General features: G+C 42.3%; 1 protein-coding gene across 1 annotated transcript; it reads left to right on the top strand.

Moving 5' to 3' along the window:
• Positions 1-2,379: 2,379 nt before the first annotated feature.
• svbp (small vasohibin binding protein) lies at positions 2,380-10,250 on the top strand. Its single transcript, XM_048561808.2, has 3 exons — positions 2,380-2,558; positions 4,279-4,395; positions 7,199-10,250. Exons 2-3 carry the CDS (start codon positions 4,282-4,284, stop codon positions 7,295-7,297), a joined length of 213 nt encoding a protein of 70 aa, XP_048417765.1. The 5' UTR covers positions 2,380-2,558; positions 4,279-4,281; the 3' UTR covers positions 7,298-10,250.
• Positions 10,251-15,398: the final 5,148 nt, after the last annotated feature.

The raw sequence follows: 15,398 nt of genomic DNA, 5'->3' as shown, positions 1-15,398 counted from the left end.
GTTCTAATAACAGTCAAGAAGCTCAGCACCATCCAGGCCAAAGCAGATGACTTGATAGGTACCATTTCCACCATATTCAAACATTCAGCTCTTCACCATTGATGCACAATGCAACAGTGTGTCCCATTGAGAAGACGCAGTAATTTACCAGTGTTAGGGACCTGACCAGACCTGCTCAAAATATTTTAAGATGGTAGTCTAGACCTGAACATTTTCTTATTTGAAAGTCAAATGTGAAGTGCAATGTTTGAGATGCAATGTGATTGGTCAAACTACTTGATGTTAAGCAAAACACAATTCATTTCAACACTATTGTTAAAATACAACCAAAGAAAGATGAATTTGGAATAACAACTCTATTGGAAATCTTAACAGAATAATAGACACGGTAACCATTACTAGTTGACTGTTTGTCAATTTGGTAATGAACAATAAACACAATGCTTGGCAAAAAAGAAAATTCAGAAACAGCTTCTCTTATGCAGTTCTCCCACCCAGGGAGAAAAAACACACAAGAAAATTCAGGGACATTACCAGCTAGGCGGCATTCACTGAATCTTCCAACTCTGTTGAGAGCCCAAAAGCTTCTGATGCTACTGAAAAAACCAAAAGGCAGAAATCTGGATCTGCGAGAGCTGGCCACACCCACTCAGGCTTTTAAAAACATCCCAAGATGTTTGTATTATGGCCAACTACTTGGCACCTCTGCTTTCCAACCTCTCTTCAAAACAAACAGTACAAAAATAATCTTTAAAGCCATACCACTGTCAAACCATAGCTTCTTCAACAGCACTTACTAAATCTGTGACTTCTACCATCTAGAAGGACAAGGGCAGCAAATGCAAGGGAACTCCATCACCTGTAAGTTCCCTTCCATGATACACACATCCTGCCTTCGAAATATATCACTGTTTCCCATGTCATTAGGTCAAAATCAATTTCAAAAGCATTGTCAATGTCCTCACATCCCAAGGGCCCACAACAGTTCAAGGAGACAGCTCACAATCAACTTGCATAAGGCAATTAGGTATGGGTAATGAATGCTGTCCTAACCAGTGAGTGGCATCCACATCCCACGTACCATGAAAACAAAATACTTCCATGCAAAAGCCAGTCAAACAGATATTAATGTATTATTACATTATAGATAGTTATTCAAAGTAGGTATTGGTCTTAAATGTGTTTTGAAAACATTTTCTGAACTTTCTTAATGATTTAGTTGGCATCATGTATAAAATGAACCACACAGACAAGGAAGCTGTCATGTGTAACCCTCAGTAAATGAAGATTTCATTGATCTCAGTCTGAGTGAAGATTAAGAAGCTGTGTGTGTGTGAGAGAGACACTGGAAGACGAGGTTCTGCATGGAATGGTAAATAAGAACTTTAACTTTTACTTTTAATGATAAATTGCATTCATTGTCCATCCTAAGCGCCTTTAAGCTAAGTGGCTTACAAGAACATTTCAGAGTCCACTACATTGCTGTAAATCTATAGTCACATGTAGACTAAACTAAGTAATGATGGCATTTTCATTTCCTGAAAGGCATTAGTGGGATTTGAACCCATGTCCCCACATAACTGTCTTGCACCTTTGGATTACTAGCCTAGTGATACTAACAAAATGCCACAAGCTCCTTCACCTGATGGAAGTACATCTCTCACCATTTTCATTTCAAATCCCACACCAAAACGGAAACACAAAAATCCAGGATGACAGTGTTGAGGGAGAGCTGCATAGTTGGAGGTGACAACTTTTCAGTAAGATGTCTGTCCCAGAACCTGTCTGCCTTCTCAATCCAGTGGGTGCTGAAGGTCCCCTATCATGTCCTACCTGAAATTTGTCCCTCTCCCAACACAAGTCAGTATTATCTGATAGCTGACACCTCTGAGATCTCACTGTGTGAAAATTGGCTGCTGTGATTTCAGTATTACAACTTTTTGAAAACAAATCATTTCTTTGTCTCTGGTGCAATTTCAGACCCACTCTGGTTGTGAAAGGTGCTATATAAATGCAAATTTATTTTGGGAGGGGGTTGAACTTGTCATCGTTAAACTTTCACACATAATTTTAACTCTTCTGATTTGTGTTTTTCAAGAAAGTGTGATATCTTTGTTTTAAAATAGGGGGTCCCCTTTCCCCAGCCCTTTCTCTCAGGGTAGAATCGACTATAATTGCAAAGACCCTCCCTGCAGTGACAGAGCTCCTGCTCAGTCCCTCACTTTTGCTATTATTCCTCCCAACCGCTAGAGTCGCTGCGGCCAGCCTCCCTGCAGTGTGATGAGTCCACACTGCCCCCTTTGTCATGACTCCTCCTAGCCCCTGGTGTCGCTGCAGACACACTCCAGCGGGCGACTGAGCTGCCCCTCAAACCCCGACCTCTAATTGTCATGACTCTTCCTTCCCGTTAGTATCGCTGCGTCCACACGCTCTGCCGGATCATTGTAAGCGACGGGCGGCTGTGTCCGCGCGTGATTTCGGTTCGGCTGCTGTGGGCGGCACTGAGTGGCGAACAGAGGTTCCGCGGGGTTAATTGCTGTTATTTAATTCGGCGTCGGGTGAGTGTTTTAGAAACGGCCGCGGGGCAGAGGAGCTGCAAAGGGTTTTGTTTTTTGTACTAAGAGCCTGTCAGCACCACCCCCCCCCCCCCCGCCCCGACCCGACCCTACCCTACCCTACCCTTGTTAATTGAGTTGCAGGCTGTGGCTGAAGCTGTTAAGAGTCTCCACCCCATAGCCCACTTCATTGACTCTCAGTCTGGGCAAGGCCATCAGTTTCCAGCCTTGATTCATTCATTCCTGAGTAATGAAAGCTGTTTCTCTGCCAGATTAGCATCTCAATTGATTCTCCCTCCCCTCAGTTTCTCTGGAGGGTTGGGGAGTATTAAAGTGACACCAGGGCCCTCACCTACCCGGTGTGGCCTTCTCTACATTGGGGAAACCAAGCGGAGGCTTGGGGATCGCTTTGCAGAACACCTCCGCTCAGTTCGTAACAAACAACTGCACCTCCCAGTCGCAAACCATTTCCACTCCCCCTCCCATTCTTTAGATGACATGTCCATCATGGGCCTCCTGCACTGCCACAATGATGCCACCCGAAGGTTGCAGGAACAGCAACTCATATTCCGCCTGGGAACCCTGCAGCCATATGGTATCAATGTGGACTTCACCAGTTTCAAAATCTCCCCTTCCCCCACCGCATCCCTAAACCAGCCCAGTTCGTCCCCTCCCCCCACTGCACCACACAACCAGCCCCGCTCTTCCCCTCCACCCACTGCATCCCAAAACCAGTCCAACCTGTCTCTGCCTCCCTAACCTGTTCTTCCTCTCACCCATCCCTTCCTCCCACCCCAAGCCGCACCTCCATCTCCTACCTACTAACCTCATCCCACCTCCTTGACCTGTCCGTCTTCCCTGGACTGACCTATCCCCTCCCTACCTCCCCACCTATACTCTCCTCTCCACCTATCTTCTTTTCTCTCCATCTTCAATCTGCCTCCCCCTCCCTATTTATTCCAGAACCCTCACCCCATCCCCCTCTCTGATGAAGGGTCTAGGCCCGAAACGTCAGCTTTTGTGCTGCTGGGCCTGCTGTGTTCATCCAGCCTCACATTTTATTATCTTGGATTCTCCAGCATCTGCAGTTCCCATTATCACTCTCAGCTATCTCCAATGTGTGTAGCTTTTAAAACAGGACAGGGTGAGGAGTGGCTGCGATGCCATACACTCCCTTTGCTTTGTGAACTCTTGCTCAGCCACAAACACAAAAGGCTACTCACAGGATGGTTATGAAGTTGTCCCCCTGCATTTGGATCTATCTTTCCTTTCAAATGGTTCCCTTTGTAGGAGATGGAACCATCCTGTTGTAAGGAGAACCCAAAGCCAAAGGAGCCACCCTATCGAGGGGATAAAGCCAAACAGAAACCTGCTTTACAAGAGCTCAGGGAGAGAGCAATTTAGCATTTTTCAAATGGGTTGTCGCCCACTGGGGTCATGTATTCAAGTTGCCTGTGTTTTAAAATCTAACTAATTTTATTTCTTCATTTTCTGCTTTTATATTCTATGTTTTAGTTTATCTTTCTGTGTTTTAAGATGGTGCTAGAGAATGGTGACACTATACAACACTCTCTCCTGCTAGTTATGTAACAAGATACACTGACAATAAATAAATCAAATCAAATAGAAGCCGTCATTGTATGTCCACTGTGGTCTTGGTTCTGTCAATCCCTTCAAAGTTGCATTTGGATCTATCTTTCCTTTCAAATTGTTCCCTTTGTAGGAGATGGAACCATCCTGTCGTAAGGAGAAGCCAAAGCCAAAGGAGCCACCCTATCGAGGGGATAAAGCCAAACAGAAATCTGCTTTACAAGAGCTCAAACAGAGGCAGCGGGCTGAGGTATAGGCTCTGATGTTGATGCCTGAATTAAGCACCCTGCATTATAAAGCCAGAGCACAATGGGTTGGTTAATGCCCAATCTGCTCCAGTATCCATTGGAGAGATTTTAAGCTAGCATCGCAGGACTGTGAACCAAAGCGTAGGCTTAGATGGATCAGATTTGGGTCAGGAAATGGGAGGTGGAGCCTTAGTTAATGATGTAGTCAGTGACTCGGAAGGACAAGAAACACGGATTTAAAAAGCATCTACATGTGATTTGAAAGGTACAAAGGAAATGCCATAAAATTATAGATCAGTTAATCTTGTGTTGCTTGTGGGCAAATTCATAGATCATAGAATTCCTATAGTGTGGAAACAGGCCCTTTGGTCCAACAAGCCCATACTGACTCTCAGAGCATCCCACCCAGACCTCTCCCCTATAACCCACTTAATCTACACACCCCTGAACACTACAGGCAATTTAGCATGGCCAATCCACCTAACCTGCACATCTTTGGTCTGGGGGAGGATACCGGAGCACCCAGAGGAAACCCATGCGGACACAGGGACAATGTGCAAGCTCCACACACAGTTGCCTGAGGCTGGATTTGAACTCAGGTCCCTGGTGCTGAGATGCTAAAGGTAGTTGTACAGGCAGCTAAAGTTATAAAGAAGGCATATGGAATACCCTCATTCACTAACAGAGGTAAAGAATACAAAAAGTTAGGATATAATGATGAAACTGTATAAGACACTGCTAAGGGCACAACATGGGGATTGTGTGCAGTTCTGATCCCTCCATTTAAAGCCAAGACATAATTGCTGTGGGGAGAATGCAGGAAAGATTTATTAGAATGTTGCCAGGGCTGGAGAATTGTAGCCAAGAGGAGAGATTGGGTTTGTTTTCCTTGGAACGCGGGTGGGGTTGTTGGTGAATGACGTGATTTGTGGTATACAAAATTGTGAAGGGGTTCTGGGAGGTGAGGGGGGACCGATTATAGTAGACCTGTTTTCTTTAGCAGACAGTTCAAAAACCAGGAATCATAGACCCAAGCTAAATGGCAGAGCATTAGAGGAGACATGATGAAACAGATATGCAGAGGGTGGTATCTGGAACTTGCTGCCTGAGTCAGTGGTGAAAGCAGAGACCCTAAACTCTTCTTTAAAAATACCTGGATCTGCACCTTAAGTGCTGCAGAATGGTAGAGTTGAATAGCATAGAAACAGACCCTTCGGTCCAACTTATCCATGCCTACCAGAGATCCTAAATTAATCTAGTCTCATTTGGCCCATTTACCTCTCAACTCTTCCTCTTTATGTACTCGTCCAGATGACTTTTAAATGTAATTGTACCAGCCTCCTCTGGCAGCTCATTCCAAACACGCATACATGCCCCGTTGCCCCTTTCATTTCTTTCTCATTTCGCCTTAAACCTACAACCTCTCAGTTTGGACGCCCCTAAACTGCAGGAATATGGGCTATGTTCAAGAAGATGGGATTAGAAAGGATATTTGGGTGTCTTTAGGTCAGCATGGACAAGATGACCGAATGACCACCGCTGCCACTAACCCTGCCGCACCCCAAGCTGTGTCAGTTCTAAGATTCTGCTACAAGAATAGAGCTCAACTGGTTTGTTTTGTCATCAGATGCGTGATTAAATTACCATCTTTGGCAATGGTTATCCTGTGCTACTTGACTGCACCTAACAGAGTAACTGATTACATAAAAACAAAACATTGTGGTCACTGCTGCAATTTAAAATAAAAGCAGAAATTGCAAAAACTATACAGCAGATGAGGTGGTGATGGTGGAAAGAAAACTGTTAATGTTTAAGACTGATTTTAAAAAATCATTAAATGTTACCTGGCTGAGTATTTCCAGAAGTTTCTTTTACCAGGATTCTACAGCTTCGATTATCTGCTTATTGTCAGAGGAGAGATCTTCTCCCAGTTAGTAATTTTTGGTGGGCCTGCCAGTGTGGACAGGAGCATCTGATTTCTCAACATGCAAGAATTTGCCTGTCAGGCTGCTAAGTTTGAGGTTGGCCTTAAATCACCTTTTCAACCTCGATAAACTCCACAGCGATTTATTGGAGTTAGGGCAGCCTTTCCAAGGAGGAGTCTCTCACACCCACCACACTCTTGAGTCATATCAGAATTGCATTACCATTTTGTAACACAAACAGAAATTGCTGGAGAAACTCAGCAGGTCTGGCAACATCTGTGAACAGAGAAACTTACAATGTTTCGGATCCAATGAGCCTCCTTCAAAACTCCATTTTTGTGTTGTTTTGGGAACTGCTTCACAACACAGAAGCCAGTATCGATCAAATGTTGTGAGAGGTATAGTATATTTAGAATTGCTTTTGAAAAATGGTTTTTTTATTCATTTGAACCGTCTGTGTGGTTTTAGCCAATTTAGCTCATAAGTTCCACAGGTTTAGCTTTATCTCGGTCAACATTCATTAAGTGCCTTGGAAAAATATAAATGTTCAGACGGATTGGTTGAAATTCTCTCCTGTGGGCTGGTATAAAGCCATAACTGTGAAAATAGTTTAGAAAGTTTCCACCCGTTTCTCCCTAGTGTTTAAAACCCCCCGATTTGTCAATCCCTGCATAAATAAACTGACAAAGGATTAGTTTGATCTGTCCCTTGGTCCAAGTGGTGAGCTTCTAATAACAATCATGCATGTTAGAAGTGGTGCTGCAGTATAGGTAACTCCAAGAGGACTGCAGAATTTCAGAAATTACCCTTGTCTGCCTGATGTTGCATTGCTTTCATTGGGATAGTGTTGAACTTGGTGCTGTTTTCACTTCTGCAACAGATCTACGCCTTGAACAAAGTAATGACCGAGCTGGAACAACAACAGTTTGAGGCTTTCTGCAAACAGATGCAGTCGCAGAATGACTGTGGACAACACTGATAGCTTGACACTCTACAGCCCAGGAATAGGCAGATTTTGTTTCTTAAAACACTAAATGCTAATGCAGAGCAACACATTTCGAAACAAGAAATTCTGGCCTTTGCTTATAAGACAACTTCAAAATTTAAGGCAAAAAAAATCAACTCGTCTCGGATCACAATTTTTGTTTTGGAAGGAGAATAGAAAACGTGTTGAGTTACTTTGTCTCCACAGAAGATTGTTAATCGACAAAATTCTCTTCCACAGAAAGCAGTGGAAGCAGGGTTGTTGAATATTTTTAAGGCAGAGATAGATAGATAGATAAATTCTCAATTGAATGAGTATCAAGGTTTGGTAGGTCAGTACAGTTAACACCACAATGAGAGCGGCTATGATCTTGTTGAATGGCTGAGCTAGTTAAAAGGGTCAAAATGTCTTTTGCCTACTCCTAATTGACATGCTCCTTCAAGTTAAAACATTTCAAGTTAATGTAAAGCTAGGGTAGCAATCGACTGAAGTTGTGCTCCTTATTTCTGTCTGGTGTTTCATTTTGCTTCTGTATGGATGTGCCAATACTGGATGAAGGCTAGCTGGACTTCAGCTGCCATGACTTGCTGAAATAGCTTTCCATTAACTTTCTACTCAAGCTAAGTCAAGAATGAATGGCCTGCGAGAGAGTTACCAAGGAAATGTCCTCTCCTGAATCTAGATTTTTTAAACAGAGCTTCAATACTGATTCAGCTTCTGTAGCTCTGTGAGAATGATGCCAGCATTTACCATTTCAAGTAAGCGGAGATGAATCATCTTTGTGTGCAGTTCCTATATTTAAATATCATGCTGTAAACTCTTTGGATAGAAGAACAAGAGGATTTTTGAACCATTGAGGCTGCTGCCCCCAGTGTCCAATGTTATTATATTATGGACTCCATCCTAAACCGCCATTTCCTGCTGACCTCTCAATAAGTAATACACAATTCCTCTTCGCTGTCTCCCCTGAAATGTATCAAGCAATGCTTGTATGTTTCTAACCTACAAACACCCTCCTCCTTGACAGAAACCTCAATGGTGAACTCTGAGTCAAAACTTGAATGTTCTTCATTCAGGAGTCCCTACCAATTGTGCAGTATCCTGGAGGGGGAGAAAATGTTTTCTCTGATCTCATATTGAGTATAGAATCCATGCAATGTAAGTGCAGGCCATTCTTTCCATTAAGTCTGCACTAACCCTGGGAAGGGCATCCCACCCAGACCCACCCCCTACCCTATTTTTGCAGCCCTCGACACTGGGCACTTTATACAGCTAACCTGCATATCCTGGAACTGTGGGAGGAGACCAGAGCACCCAGAGGAAACCCACATAGATATGGGAAGAATGTGCAATCTCCACACAGACAGTCGCCCGAGGCTGGGATCAAACAGGGTCTGTGGCGCTGTGAGGCAGCAGTGCTGACCACAGCCACCGTGCTACTCCACCAGTTTTTTTGAGCTTCGTGAAGCTTATAATTGTGTCCTCATATTTTATACTTGCTTTCAACAAAGGTATCACTCTCCCAAACCTGAAGAGCTGAGAAACTTCAGTTTGCACCCCAAGTTAGGACACTTCAGAGCCAAGCAATGAGACTTCATTCTCCAACTTCACAGTGCCAATAGCCATGGGTTTTTAAATCCATCATTTTGTGTCATTGGCACCTGAGGTCAATAAATTTTAAAGAATGTTTGGAGAATTATTCCTAAACTCTCTAATTGAACGCTTCCTTTGTCAGTGAATTTGTTTTGAACAGAAGAGTTTTACTTAGCATAAATGTTGGTAGCATCCAGGGATGGTGTTCCATCATTCACTCTGACTTAACTGCCAATTGAGAAGGCCAGAGATGTCTTCCTTTCACCCTCGCCCTTTGCTTTGGACAGAATATTGAAGCAGTGTAGTCAAGATAAGCGCCTGTTATGATGAGGGCTGGGATCAGCACAATTTTACTGTATAGATTTTGAAATGTAAGCTGTAATGACCAGAGTCCTCCTTGGAGACTGCCATTCAGAATGGTAGCACAGGAATAATGAGTCATTGGGATAACTACTTGCATGGTGCTAATGTGACTAGTGGTAGTGGTACTACTTGTAGTAATGTGACACAGGCCCAGCCCAATGGATCGAGGGCAAGGGTTCAAAACTCCCCACAACAGCTGATGGGGTTTGAATTCAATAAGTAAATATAAAGGTAGTCCTGGTTACAATTAGATACACGAATAGTAAAGATATTCGGGGATATGGGCCAAAATCACGCAGGTGGGACTAGTTTCCTTTGGGTTTATGGTCGGCATGGACTGGTTGGAACTATGACACTGACCCTGATAACTATCATCAGCTCTTGCAAAATCTTATCTGGTTCACTGATGTCATTTCAGGAAGAGAAACTGCCATCCTTGCCCCATTTTTGACTCCTGATCTACAGGAATGTGAAGAACTCTTAACTGCTTTTTGCCTAGTAGGTCATTCAGTTCGAGGGCAACCAGGGATGCGTAAGAAATACTGGAATTGCCAGCAAAGCTGTTTACTCAAGAAAACATTTAAATCATCTTTTACTTCATTTTTCAACTAACAAGACTTTTTCATTGTGCATCATTCAAGAAAATTTGTATTTATAAATATTTTTGATCAACCTTTTCAGACTTGTTATAACACATCTCTGGACCAGGTGGGACTTGCACCCAGGTCTTCTGGCCATGAGAGAGTGACACTACCATTGCACCTCCTGATGTCTATTTATATACTGGTATTTATGTTTTGTTGTATTTATTGTGATTTTATCGTGTAATTTGTAATTTGTGTTGTTTCAACGCCCTGGAGAAAATGATATCTTCCACTGAAGTGACCTTGAAGAAAGTTTCAGCTGGGAGTGTGTTAGGTGGGATACTTCATTAGTAAATTGCCCATTGTCGATGTAATAAAAGAACTTGTGAAGTTATTTTATGTTAAAATTTCTGTCTTGTTGTGTTTCGTTGGCATAATTTGCTTTAAATGAATACTGTGGACTTCTAACACAATTACATTTGCTGCATCTTGAGTTGCACCATTTCAAAGAGATTCTCTTCCACAAGACATCATGCTCCCAGGATGAAAGGATCATTAGAAAGTTCAGCTGCTAAGGCAGCAGACATTTCACTGGTTCTTTCAGGTGCAAAGACACCATCTTAAAAGGGTTTTCAAAACTTCTAAATGTAACCTTTGTTTTTAAAATTTCAATGAAACTGCCAACTGTATCTGAATGTAAGTGGTTCTGTAGAACTTTTTTTTAATGTTGTATTCAAAATTTTCTGACTGCAGGGAAAAGTGGGCTACCAAGGGTGGTGTTTAAATTGAGTTGCTCTTACAGAGAGTGAGCAGAGACACAGTAGGCCATGTGGCCTCGTAATGTGTTCTAACAGGTCGTGATGTAGTCATTTAAAATCAGAAAACTCACTAGAAGTGGGTTGACGCTGATTAAAAGTAGTTTTCTTTTGTGATAAATCATTCCAACGGGTGTTAATCAAGCTGCACCAAGTTACCATTAAATATATCATCAAAGATTTTTAAACAGTGTTTTAAAATACAGTCTAATGTCAACTAGCTCAGTGGATTTTGTAGGGATAAATGAGTGCAATTGTGTAGAAAATCAAGAAACGAAAATATTTTTTAAAAACTTAGGTTGCAGATTGTGTGCTTGGATTACCCATGCGTTCAAAGCAGAAACTCTATCCTGTCCTGTTAAACCAGTTTCATGCTTAATGGAAACCAGCTGTCATTCCAGAGCCATGTTACTGATGTGCCTTATGTATCCTGCTGTAGTTTCATTCATTTTGATAAGAATAAAGATCTTCTCTCATTTTGCACCATGCAAAAACACTATCATTTGATACATGATAGTAGGAACTGCCGATGCTGGAGAATCTGAGATAACAAGGTGTAGAGCTGGATGAACACAGCAGGCCAAGCAGCATCAGAGGAGCAGGAAATCTGACGTTTTGGGCCTAGAGCCTTCTTCAGAAAAAGGGTCTAGACCTGAAACAGCAGCTTTCCTGCTCCTCCTGATGCTGCTTGGCCTGCTGTGTTCATCCAGCTCTACATCTTGTTATCATTTGATAGATAATGCTTTCACACGTGCTGTAATTCCTCTGTACTGCCTTACAGTGGCAACATAGATTGTGTTCAGATCTCTCAAATGAGTCTTGAACCTGCCAATGCCTGAGTAGAGGCAAAGAGCACTTTGGGTGTCAGGGCTGACATCCGAGCCCTATCCAGAAATAATGAACATAAACTTAAGCATGTCTTCCCTTGAAAATGCCGGTTTTTTTATTGTTATTTCATTTAGACTTTTATTTTCCCCTGCTCCTGTCTTTGCTTCACAAACATATCTCAGCTTTAACTCCAGCAACATCCTAAGGTTGCTATGTTTAACTAAGTTGCCATGCTGGAATCGTGTGTGTACTGCAACACAACAAAAACAACTTGTGGAAATTCGTTCCTCATTTTTGGTTGAAGTAAAACTGGTGCTTGCATTGATAAAGAAGTCAGACAGTTTATGGGTGAGGCTGAGTATTCATTCAATGTGATTGTTTATAGAAGCTGTGAAGTAGCATCATATAATGTTCTCTAAAATGTATTGTCACAGGTCTTTTGTGAACCTCTCCTAGTTAAAGATTGTGTCAACACTCTCAGGCAAGGTGTTTGTGTTATTGTTTCTGCTACTAGCATACTGTCACCATTGCCTTTTGCTCCCCACCACATATTCTGTTCCCCAGTTGCTGACTCTATTTACCCTCCCTAGTCACTGTCTGAGACTGAAGTAGATAGACTACAGCCCCGCGCTCATGCTTGGTCCTGAGCCGAACCCATAATCCTTTCTATCAACATAACTGCCTAGTTCTACCCGTTTTGGCTAATCTGCTGCTAAAATTCTCACCCATGTCTTTGTTCCTTCCAGACTTGACAATTCCCATGTCTGCTGCTGGCTTTTCACTTCCCACTCACCACAAATTGAGCAGTCTGTAACTCTCACTAAGTGCAATCACCTACCATTCTTCTCCCGAACAGCCTACATTAACTGATCCATCAATATGCCTTATTCTAAAATTTTCATCTATTCACTGATGTGGCAAAACATGATTCAAATTCACAGCCTGCTCAAAATAAGTTGGAGACGTCAAGATCATCACTTTGTACCGGGACACTTGTCCTAGGATAAGATAGGTTGAAAGTGCTAGCCATCATAACTTAGGAAAACACAAATTCCACAAACTTGATATTTCATAATTACATTTGTTTACTTTTTTTTAAAAATTGTTGCGTGTGTCCATTGCATAATATCAGAATTGTTGGGAATACATATTTATATTTGACGACTGTTTGAAAGACAGGCTGGGACTATTGTTTACATCCTGGAGCCTCAAAGGCTGAGAGGCAACTTTTATAGGGCTTTGTAAAACCATGAAGGGCACAGATAGAGTCAATAGCCGAGGGTTTCTCCCCCTCCCAGGGTGGGGAAGTCCAAAACTGGAGGGCATAGGTTTAAGGTGAGAGGGGAAAGATTTTAAAAGGGCCTGAGGGGTAACATTTTCACAAAAGAGGGTGCTGTGTGACTGGACAAGCTGCCAGAGGAAGTGATGGAAGCTGGTACAATTACAATGTTGAAAAGGCATCTGGATGGGTTTACAGGGATATGGGCTAAATGCTGGCAAATGGGACTTGGTCAGATTGGGATGTCAGGTCGGCATTGATGAGTTAGAGTGAAGGGAATGTTTCTGTGCTGTATGCCTTTTCAACTATTAGGATATTGGATTGAAAAGGGATTTTTTTTAATTCACTCATGGGACGTGGACATGGATGGCTGGTCAGTATTTCTTGCCCATTCCTATTTGGCCTTGAGATGGCGGTGGTGAGCTGCCTTCTTGAACCGCTGCAGTTCATATGCTGTAGGTTGACTCAAGATGCCTTTAGGGTGGGAATTTGAGGATTCTTTACCACATGATTACTTGAAAATTAAGCCAATAATTTAATGTAAGCAGTGGTTTGCCTGCTTTTTACTGGAGATCAAGTGACTTTGGAGAAACATTTAAGCAAAGCTTTCAAGCTGGTTAAAAAAAATTATTGTTCTAATTACTGAGAAGATCTACTTTTGAGAGGAGTAATGATCTCTAAACTAATAATTACCTCCCTGAATGCAAACTTCTGTCCTGTAGATCCACCAAACACATCTCTGAAACTCAAATCCCTCTCCTGAAATCCTGCACTTAGTTTCCAAACACTAGTTTCTAAATCCAACTTGTCCATGCTAGTTTCCAAACACTAGTGTTTCTGTCTACATAGTAAAACCCTGAATTTGTGAACTGTGACCAATTTCCAACTACTCAAATCCAGGTTGATTGGAATCAGAGCTAGAAATCAAAGTACGGCTGTCAAAATTCTGCTTCATCAACAGGAAATACTGGATATGAGAAGTCTTCACATTCGTTCTTTTATTTCCAGACTTCTGGCTTACAGGGTATTTCACCCAACTCCCACTATACTTCCCACCTTTTTGCTTTTTTATAAAAAACATCCCGACAGAATGTTGTCTTTTTTGTGTTGTGCATGCAATCTCAGCTATGGAGGGATTTTGTTATGAGGTGAGGTTGAGTCAATTGGGCCTGCACTCACTGGAGTTTACAAGAATGAGAGGCAACCTTATTGAAGCATATAAGGTTATTTGGGGACTTGACAGATTATTTCCTCTTGTGGGGGAGTGCAGGAACAGAGGGTATAATCTCAGAGTGAGGCGTTGCTCAGTACCTGATGAAGGAGCAGCACACCAAAAGCTTGTGATGTCAAAGCTGTAGGACTGGAACACAAATCAGTGCAAGACTTTTACCCTTAATGGTAAGGTTCTGGGGAGTGTTGCTGAACAAAGAGATCTTGGAGTGCAGTTTCGTAGTTCCTGGAAATTGGAGTTGCAGGTAGACTGGAGAGCGAAGAAGGCATTTGGTATGCTTGCCTTTATTGGCCAGTGCACTGAGTATAGGAGTTGGGAGGTCATGTTGCAGCTGTATAGGACATTGGTCAGATCACTTTTGGAATACCGTGTGCAATTCTTGTCTCCATGCTTTGAGAGGGACATTGTGAAACTTGAAAGGGTTCAGAAAAGCTTTACAAGGATGTTGCCAGGGTCGAAAGGTTTGAGCAATAAAGAGAGTCTGAATAGGCTGGGCTATTCTCCCTGGTGCATTGAAGACTGAGGAATTTTACCTGAGGTATATAAAATCATGAGATGCATGGATAGGGTTGATAGCCAAGGCCTTTTACCCAAGCTAATGGAATACAAAGCCAGGGCATAAGTTTAGGGTGAGAGAGGAAAAAAGTAAAAGGCGCCTAAGGGGAATCATTATGGTATGAACAGCCAGAGAAGGTGATGGAAGCTGATATAATAACAACAGTTAAAAAGCATCTGGATGAAGAGGAAGGGTTTAAAGGGACATAGGCCAAATGCTGGCAAATGGGATTAGATTAATATATGATATCAGGTCGGCTTGGACAAGACGGACTGAAGGGTCTATTTCCATCCTGTGTGACTCTATAATCCGGTGTCAAATGACCTCTGACTTTGCCTGGTTAAGCTGGACTCGAGGAGGAATTTTTTTTTCTCACAGAGGGTTAGATAATTCTTTGAGGTTTGCATCACATATAGACAGGGTGGTTAAACAGGCATTTGGCACGTTTGCCTTCATTGCTCAGACCTTTGAGCATAGAAGTTTGAAATTCATGTTGAGGTTGCAGAAGACATTGATGATGCCTCTTCTGGAGTACTGAGTCCAGTTCTGGTCAACCTGTTGTAGGAAGGCTATTGTTAAGATAGACAGGATTTAGAAGAGATTTACCAGGATGTAGCCAGGTGAGGAAAGTTTGAGTTATAAGAAAAGGCTGGATAGGCTGAGATATTTTTCACTAGAACGTAGGAGGTTGAGAGGTGTCCTTGTAGAGGTTTATAAAATCATGAGTGGTGTAGATAGGTTTAATGGTAGATATCTTTCCCTTAGGGTGGGGAATTTCAAGACTAGGGTGCATGTATTTAAGGTGAGAGGAAGGAGATTTTAAAAAGACATGATGGACAAATTATT

The sequence above is a fragment of the Stegostoma tigrinum genome, chromosome 28, assembly GCF_030684315.1.
Source record: "Stegostoma tigrinum isolate sSteTig4 chromosome 28, sSteTig4.hap1, whole genome shotgun sequence".
NCBI lineage: Eukaryota > Metazoa > Chordata > Chondrichthyes > Orectolobiformes > Stegostomatidae > Stegostoma > Stegostoma tigrinum.
This window is presented reverse-complemented; position numbering and strand designations above follow the sequence as displayed.